This window comes from Sphaeroforma arctica (genome assembly GCF_001186125.1).
Source record: "Sphaeroforma arctica JP610 unplaced genomic scaffold supercont1.913, whole genome shotgun sequence".
NCBI lineage: Eukaryota > Ichthyosporea > Ichthyophonida > Sphaeroforma > Sphaeroforma arctica.
Window position 1 is genome coordinate 17,367 of NW_014039645.1, and position 9,180 is coordinate 26,546.

At 40.7% G+C, this 9,180-nt stretch overlaps 3 protein-coding genes across 3 annotated transcripts in view; all 3 read left to right on the forward strand.

Moving 5' to 3' along the window:
- The window catches only part of SARC_09231 (hypothetical protein), a gene marked incomplete at its 3' end in the record, with an annotated part of 2,868 nt that extends 1,558 nt beyond the window's left edge, over positions 1-1,310 (forward strand). The window contains exon 2 of the mRNA XM_014296761.1: positions 629-1,310. Coding sequence (XP_014152236.1) covers positions 645-1,310 — 666 coding nt within the window. The 5' untranslated portion in view covers positions 629-644. The remainder of the gene's footprint in view (positions 1-628) is intronic.
- Positions 1,311-1,820: 510 nt separating this feature from the next.
- SARC_09232 (hypothetical protein) lies at positions 1,821-2,973 on the forward strand (the record flags this gene model as incomplete). The annotated part of the gene is made up of 2 exons (XM_014296762.1): positions 1,821-2,049; positions 2,135-2,973. The coding sequence occupies 2 exons, from the start codon at positions 1,821-1,823 to the stop codon at positions 2,599-2,601; spliced, it is 696 nt and encodes a 231-aa protein (XP_014152237.1). The 3' UTR covers positions 2,602-2,973.
- A 1,057-nt stretch (positions 2,974-4,030) lies between these two features.
- SARC_09233 (hypothetical protein) overlaps positions 4,031-9,180 on the forward strand; it is a 6,298-nt gene continuing 1,148 nt past the window's right edge. Inside the window, exons 1-6 of the mRNA XM_014296763.1 lie at positions 4,031-4,352; positions 5,105-5,201; positions 6,041-6,289; positions 6,772-6,963; positions 7,528-7,676; positions 8,707-8,886. Of these exons, the coding sequence (XP_014152238.1) occupies positions 4,212-4,352; positions 5,105-5,201; positions 6,041-6,289; positions 6,772-6,963; positions 7,528-7,676; positions 8,707-8,886 (1,008 nt within the window). The 5' untranslated portion in view covers positions 4,031-4,211. The remainder of the gene's footprint in view (positions 4,353-5,104; positions 5,202-6,040; positions 6,290-6,771; positions 6,964-7,527; positions 7,677-8,706; positions 8,887-9,180) is intronic.

Below are 9,180 nucleotides of genomic sequence, written 5' to 3' on the forward strand. Positions count from 1 at the left end.
ATTGAATGTGTATATATACACACATACCTGTGTATCTATGGTGGTTCATGTATATCTCGTTGATTGTGCATATACACACACATACTTGTGTAACTATGGTTATTCATATAAATCTCGTTAATTGTGTATGTGTACATACTTGTGAACTATGGGTATTCTCGTATATCTCATTGAATGTGTATATATACACACATACTTGTGTAACTATGGCTATTTTCGTATATCTCGTTGATTGTGTATATACACACACATACTTGTGTACCTCTGGGTATTCATGTATATCTCGTTGATTGTGTCTATGTGCACATACTGGTGTAACTATAAGTATTCTCGTATATCTCGTTGATTGTGTATTTACACACATATACTTATGTAACTATGGGTATTCTTGTATATCTCGCTGGTTGCGTATATACACACGTCGCATGTCCTTTGGGCAAGTGAGAATCGTGCTATCGCGGACCAGTGGGCTGTTCCGTGAGTTCAACTTAGCGTTGAAGGCCACAAGTGTCAGTATGTGACACTTGTGGCCAGCTGCGGCTCCTGCAAGCGGCGCTTCAATGCGTTAAGCCGATATCTTTTATGAGCGTATTGGATGGTAATAGTAAACTCATCTTGCTTTCAACAGCACAACTACAGATTACATGCAAAAATTTAGCTATTACCACGCAAGCGAAGAAACTTCCATCAAACACGAGGATTTTGAGAGTGCTGGTGATGGTCTGTGGAGTATAACGCCCAGATCCAATCATGCAATAGTAGCACTCGTGTCTGGGGACCAGTACGCACGCTTAGCTGTTTCGTTGGTGGCTGGTTTGCGTAGAGTGAACACGTGTGCGGGAATGGATATCGTGATGCTGTTATCGGCTGGTGGACTTGGCAGTGATGAGTGTAACGCAAACAAGGGTTACACGGACAAACAGGGGTTGGTGCATGAGTGTGGTAGTCTGCACCCGGTGCATCCGTCGCAGATCATTTCCACAGTTTATATCACCGCACTCCAGCGCATGGGCGTGCGATTTCAGTTCAGCCCGCGAGTCGAAGCACCGATGAGCACACTCAAACAAACGGTTTGGTGGGGCTTGGCATTTAACAAGGTGAACGTATTTGGCATGCACCAGTATGAGAAGGTAGTACTCCTGGACACTGATACGATGGTTTTGAAGAATTTGGACCATTTGACTTTCTATCCCATGTTTACGGCATCTACTAATCAAGGGTGCTGTGTAGCATCTGAGGGCACGCACATGTCTGCGCGCTATGGGTTGTCGAACCAAGCAAAGCATTCCATCATAACGTTAAGGTCTTAATTAACGGAACAGATCCTAGGCTCAAATTTCAGTCAAAGAAACAACCCTGGATAATGACAGACCTTGACACTGTTAACGCCCTCTTTAAGAAATTTAAACAAAGAACTCCAGGCTTCCCAGGATCGTCGGATAGGCGTCAGGTGCATTCTGCTATTGGGATTTGCGTGCAAATAGCAAACACGGCGCCATAGATTAATGTTCGTTGCATGCGTTTCCACACATGAAACTCAACGTGATGATCGGGTGCGGTGTTTGCCCCATTCTACTCGCACGAAGTGTTGGGCGACTTGCTGCCATCAGGTAGTGGGCGTTCTGCTCAAACCCGTACATGAATTGCTCATATTGTATTTGTGCTACTATAGAGTCGACAATGGTGATACAAAGTATGCCTTTCGCTGTAGTTGTCCTCTATCCCACTACATATCGGACTCGAAATCCGTGAACTATCGATACGTGTTCAATAATATCATTCCCTTGAACAATTTTCAGGATCCGAAAGGAATCACAGATATGTACACACGAGACGCCCAAAATTGGGATGATGAGTATCTGCGATACTTGCGATTGACCACCCGCAATGACATCACCACTATGCCTCTGCAAGTTGAAGACCAGTTTTGGTTCAGGGCAAGTACACACGATCGTAACGAAGCAGATCGTATAGCTGACAAGTTGCAACTGCCCCAACACAGGGGATACGTATGGCACGCATTGAACGCGTCATACGATTGGCAAGCACGTGAGTGTATATCCTCGTGTGCGGGTGATAAGAGACCGGGGGGTAAACCATTACTTTTCCGTTCATTTCAGTTGCTTACCAATAGGAATGCAAAAACCGGGCCGCTTGGCGAGTTATCAGGAGCTACAACAAGAGATAAACATGCCCACTCCAAATTTGGAGAATACTACTTGCCTTCTAGCATACTATGAGATTTGGCGAGAACTGTATGCTCTGGGTATGGGCGATGACCTCGACAAAGTGTGGTATAACCCTGCGTATAACGGGACGGCGAAGATCGCGGCGGCGCAAACCGATGTGGATAGTCAGAGAGCAAGGTATGAGGAAGAGTTGGACGAGCGCCAAGCACGGGAAGAAGCAAACAGAATCCTCAATGAGAAAGCCTCCAATAGGAAGAAGCTACAATTCCGCCAACAAATAGAAATGCTTAACGAAAAACATGCAAAGATGCCCGAAACCCCTAGCAAGATTTCATTGAAAAGGAAAAGAACTAGGAGATCAGATCCGGATGAAAATCAAAACAAGTGGTCATGGCCAGATACGCCGAACTAGTTCAACAGTTTCGGGACTCAGCTGTATGAGATATACTACACAACGAACTAGTTCAATAGTTTTGAGACCCTAGTGTATGAGACATACTACACTTAACAAACTAGTTCAATAGTTTCGAGACTCTGATACATGCGACATATTATACCTAACGAACTAGCTCAACAGTTTCGGGACTCTGATGTATGAGATATACTACACTTATACTTACGGGCCGTTAGAGATATGTTGTCATGCTGTGACTGCTGAAGCGGTTTTGGGAAATATAACGTGAAGTCGATGCCAGAGCGGGATTATGTACATGGGGGTGTTATGTGCGACTTATAACAGGAAAAAATTACAAACCATAATCGTTGTACACAAATAAATTCAAGCCTAAAAAAAATGCATATCGCCGTACACTTTGAATAAATGAAACAGGAAACAGGAAAAAAAATGTCATCGTATAATATCTCACGAAACACAATACTAGCTATTCAGAACAAAGCTCCCTTTGCATCGTCTCAATCTGACCTGTGAACTTGACCCTTCACAATAAGTAATAGATAAACCTCTCTGTAAGAATAGGAAGTGAACTGTGATCTTGCTTCATTGTCCAACTGTTTAGCCACATACTTAAATAGTCGGAGAGATGGTTATGGCTATATCGACCGACGACGAATTCCGATAGCACCTTTGTGTGTTTCGTTCCGGTCCTGGTTATTGTGTTTTTAAATATATATACTACATGTATGTACATGTACAGTCAGACGTACCTCTTTTTAGTTTACCTCTTTTTTGTTCACCTTTTTTGTACTGGATTCGAAACTTATTCGCAGTATGTGGCCAGAATACTACTGTGGGAATTCACATGTGGCTTGCTATACTTTCAAGAGAAGTGGATTAATCTGTTTTTATGATAACCTATAAATGAAATACAATATAATGTATATAAGAATAGCAGTAAAAATGGCCTGTAGGGTGCGAGCGTTCAATGCATGTATTCTGTGGTGTTGCTCTAGGTGCGGGATATAGTAGTCAGGGATATTGCCTACCAAGTGATAAATGCATACCGCCAACAACTGAGCCAAAGAATACGCCATCAATTGAACCACGAATTAGATCAAAGTCGATGCTTGAACTCTTTAAAACGGAAGCATTTGATAAGCGTGTATGAACGGTTACCACTCTACTCTCTGAGTGAGCGAGTATATATGGCCCCCAGGGGGGCGGCCCAGGCCCACAACCTACCCAAAAATTGATTTTCAGAAGAAGGCTATGGGCAGTTGCCGTGAAAATTTGGCGGGGATTGGAAAGTGTTGAAAGTTGGAAAGTGTTGAAAGTTGGAAAGTGATGGACTGATTGTTATCTGTGTCGTATTATTTTATAATACACTTAAATTTTAAAAATATAAATAAAGTGACTTTTTACAAGGCTACGAATAAAGGCACAAAAGAAGAGGGAGGCTATTTGAGTAAGAGCGATTGAGTCTGTGTATGGTCTTGTGACACACTCTGACGTTCTGTATTGTAATTTGATATCCGTGGCTCATACAAATAAACTTACATAAAAGTACATTGCACTGGCATATTCCTGAAAAGAAACGCTTATACGACCAGTAGTGTGGTGCGAAAATGGGTGGAAGTGCGAGCAAGCAGTCGCCAGAAGTGTCCAATGCTGTGAATGCACTGGGATTAGCGACCGTAAAGTGCATTCAGTCAGCCCTGGGGGTGGACGAGGATAAATATTATCATGTGGAGCTGAAGGATCTCAAGGTAGGTTATAGGATTATCAAGGTAGGTCGTAGGAATAGGCAGGTTATAGGAATCACGCTAGCACGCTTTGATTCTAAACACATCGAAGTGTGGGTGTAGCGTACTCTTCACATTTCTTACATATGCAAACCATCATATAGTTAGGTTCCTTGAGGTCATATTAGTGTGGCCGATGTACGATAAAAATTTGGGTCGGAAAGCATGTGTGTGTAGATACCGTTGCTGATGACTTGTGTACATACGTCTACCTTTTCAAGACAACCTCCACTCTCAAGTTGAAAGGGACCGTGAGTAGTGCGGAATTCTAAGAGTATTCCAATATTGGTGTAATAGTTCTCGCTAATGCATACTACAATTGTACGTGAGTTTGCTGTAGCTAGCAAGTTATAGATCGCTACTCGATTTTGCGTCGAAAGTGTGTAATACTTAACTGAGTATCATTGCTCACTAAGGACGTCAAGCTGGTGTTACAATATCATGACAATCCAGCACAAATAGTAGTGGAACACGCCGAAACTAACCTTACTATGTATATAGTATACCCCAGTGCTCTTATATACTGCATTCCTTATTATAAGTATCTGAGGACTTGCACTCACTCACTCTACTACATATCGAGCGCATGAATGTCTTTCTATATTCGAAGACAAAAGATGATATAGGCGATATACACACGACCCTTGTATGTACCTATGAAGTTAAGCAGATTGGTTTTCAGTGGCTGAACCCACGTACTACTATTCACAAAACAGAATATATATCCGCAGTGGTCAGATGACATGCTCGAGACAGTTCGAAATGGAGTTCGTGGTATACCCGACACTCCAAATACGATACCCATGCACTGCTGTAAGTAAAAGCAGGTTTACATATCAAGACGGGATGATACAAGAGTCTGAATTGGCTCTACGTGCCTTCTGCATTATAAGATGAGTACTTGCATCTCTCCATAGTTTGCAACTTTTGAATACCCGTCCAACTAAGCAAATTGTAAATGCAAAATGCACGATTTCGTGGTTGTCACGTTCTTAGCTGGGGTACTTATCCGTGTCCGCTTTTACTATGTTTGATTGTATATATCATACCATTTACTATGTTTGATTGTATATATCATACCATTTACTATGTTTGATTGTATATATCATACCATTTGCTAATTTTGATTGTATATATCATACCAAAATGCTGGAGTACAATATGGTATGCCCCTGCAAACCCACTGTGCTTTGCGCTAGTCTTTGCCAGACAAATACCATGCGATTCTGGCTATTGAGTAACCAGTCAAATTATTTTTTTGCAGAAATTCAAGGTTTGCGTGCATTAGGCACCTTGTGTCGATGCGCTTGACCGTCTCTCGTGTAGTGTTCGCATGTGCGTATCAAATTGCATGCCTGTCAATTTGAATGCTTGAACTCGATGTTTGCTTATTTGTGACAAATTGTGGTAGGGAATGTACAGATCCAAGAAGCTATAGCATATTCCCCGGACTTTTTGTATCAGGATATGGTCAATTTAGGAATACTGTCAGCAAATCTGATACCATATGTATACAGTTTAATATGATTGTCTCTACTTTATGTATGCCTTGTTGTTACGATACTGCATCTTTCTTTTGAATCAGATGCATATTCGTCACCACTTGTTGACCTGCAATACTTGGTTATATCGGAAAATTTACAACACCATAGGGATAGTAACCCTTCATAGACTTGCTAGCGGGTCCGCCAGTCACAGGCAAAGTGCTTATTTCCGGCTGGCGTGTGGGGACGAGAAGACGTTGACTCGTGAGAAACTAGTCAATTTCTTGACTAGTGTGTGCAAGTCAGCGTTTGCTGTGGATAAAGACCTAAAAGGGAAACTTGACGCCGACGAGAATATTGACCAGAATTTTGTCTTTTCATTGATGACGGGATTGGCTATGCCAATAGAAGTTGATGGTATGTAAGAGTTAATAGGCCTATTCACAATTGTACTGATAATTCTTGGCCAATCTGTGCACCCACTGGTTTCATGATCTATACTGCTAATATGCAACGATATTTTCCATATGATTAATGTCTTACGGTTGAATGTATACGTATGTAATCAACGTATTTTCATGTATCTTATATATACCAGCATACGCAATTCCGTATTCAAACACTTACCAATCTCGATGATTATGTACATGTGCACGCACCTAAATTATCTGCATGTATACGTGCGACTGGGTTTACATCGATCCCGTATTTATACCTCGCTGTACTCCTCTGAGAATGTCTGGGCATATGTAGTATATATATTCTTGGGAAAATCAAAGATCGCATACGAACGAACATGCGCATTTTTATTCAAAACATAGAGGCACATGCTTCTGTACACACTAGCAAAGCTCGCTCTGCTTATGCTGCCACGCTCGAACCCATGAACCTCTTCGCAGCCTTCACCACTTGGATGAGGCGTGATCCAGTGGTGTCTAATCTTCTCGAATTTGGCGTCCGTTACTATATGCTGCAAAGAACCTGTGGAGTTTACTTCGAGAATAATGTGCTCTCGCCCCGGGTCATTAGGCCTACACCATTACAGCTTAAGGGATTCGGTCAAAGCCGGTCAAAACTTATGACACGCGAAGGTATGCTTCTACGGTTGTAAGAGCGCCAAATTTTAAATATATACCCAAGTTTTGGGAGGGTGCTGCGTGTAGCAAATTGACTTACGCATTGTAGTATGCAGCCTACTCGACTAAACAATGCAAACTATCCTTGGCTAGTGTCCAATGGTGCAACCTTCTTCCGTATAAGTATTACTAATACTTTACATGTTTTTCCACTCTCAGCTTTACTTCTTAAATTGTTGATTTTAAAAAGTGACACAGCTAAAACTAGCGTCACTACATATATGTATAGATGTAAGGCATAAACTTTTACTTGGGACAGTGATTTGCGTTCACCGATAAACGTATAAATGTGCACCTTGTGATCGGGCATGCGTGATTGTAAATCACGTGGATTTTGTCATCACTACTATCTGCATGCGAACTGCGATACATTTTTTTGCGTACAAGTAAACTAGTACATTTATATCGTCCCTTCCAGTCATAGTTCCGTAAGAAGCTGTTCCTTCAATGAATATCACGTTCCACTTCCATGTTCGATGTGGCCTAATGACTTCCATTGTAAACACGCATCTGTGGCAGGTATTTGGTACATCAATGCGCATCTACCGAAGGATATGACAAGTGAATGGGAACTTTTATACGATTCAGAAAGTATGGGCAAAGCCTTTGCGCAATTTATGGCACACTCCTTTGATGTGAGCCCCATCGTATTCATTATCAAAGACAAGGTTGGTGTGTATGTTTCTCCGGTTTTCGGGCATTAGTGCGTATTTCAATGTATGTGGAGAATTATGCGTTTGTATCTTTGACCTTCCATAGCTTGCATCGTTTTATCAAAAGAACAGTGTCAAAAAGCCCATCAAATCGGTAAACGTTCCTTGCAGTTCCCCATCCATATCTCATTTTAAACTTAAAACTCGCTGTTCTGATTGATGAAAGTCTCGCGGTAGCACAAGTTGCATCTAGAGGCAAATGTGAATGATCTTTAGATAATCGGTCACAAACATGCATAACCAAGATGCAAGGAGTTACCAGAACGAATTGTGTGATTATAGAGTAACATTTGTACACGGTTACATGTAGAAACGCATTCATATACGCACATGCATACTATGACATACAACCACATTTATTTTATTGTTAGTAAGCTGATCGTGTATCTAGTTCAACCTTTCATATATACCATATACGAAATCATATTTACTTTTGTGTGCGTTTCAAGAGTTTTATTTAATTTATTTGCAAAAAAAAAGTTCAAACTATAATTATGAATATATATGTTTGCAAACGTGTATAAGTATACAACTGGAATCCCTCATTACACGTTCTCGATCTCACACTTTGAAGTGACATTTTATGAGAACGCGCTTCAACATGTTCGTACATTGCGACGTGTAGCGCTTCTACACTATCACAAAAGCTGTAGAGTTTATTTGTAGTTATTCTATCATCACAGTTGTCCACTATTCGAACTTCCCCAGCATCGATGTTCAATGTACCTACCTGTCTGATAAAGACACTCCCTCGACACAGTGGAACAATCAGTCATCGTTAGTTGTTGTGCTGCACATCTTCTATGATATGATAATAGCTCACGCTAAGTATGATGCGGATTGTTCGGCTGTCTATTTAACCCAATCCTTCTTGGGATGCTATATCAATACTAGAATGGGCCGAAATATTCCTACATCATTACATTTCTTACCATGAGTGCCATATTCTTTATCCTTATTCGTATTGTTCTACGATGTAATGCAGGACGGATACGTGTTCGGCGGTTTCGTATCGGAACCTCTCAAACTCAACGCCAGCTGGTATGGGAATTCGGACTGTTTCCTATTCTCACTTGCACCGAGTATGGCGGTTTATCACACAACGAGCTACAACAAAAATTACGTATACTTGAACAAGGCTCAAAAGACATTACCAAATGGATTCGTAAGTGAGCAGTGGAGAATTTGTGTGAGTACGTATGTGACAGTACTATACAGTAACAAAATTCATTTTGGTCACACCTAATGTCAATGCTTATAAAATGTGTTCGTAATTATCAATCGAAGTTGTATGGTGAATATTATTTTTTTGTCTCTGTAATTCTTTATATATTTATATATTTATATATATACATATTTACGCTAATATAGACATATATATATACATATATATATATATATATATATATATATATATACTTACTTATTTGTTTTATTGTCGTGTGTATACGTTATTCTA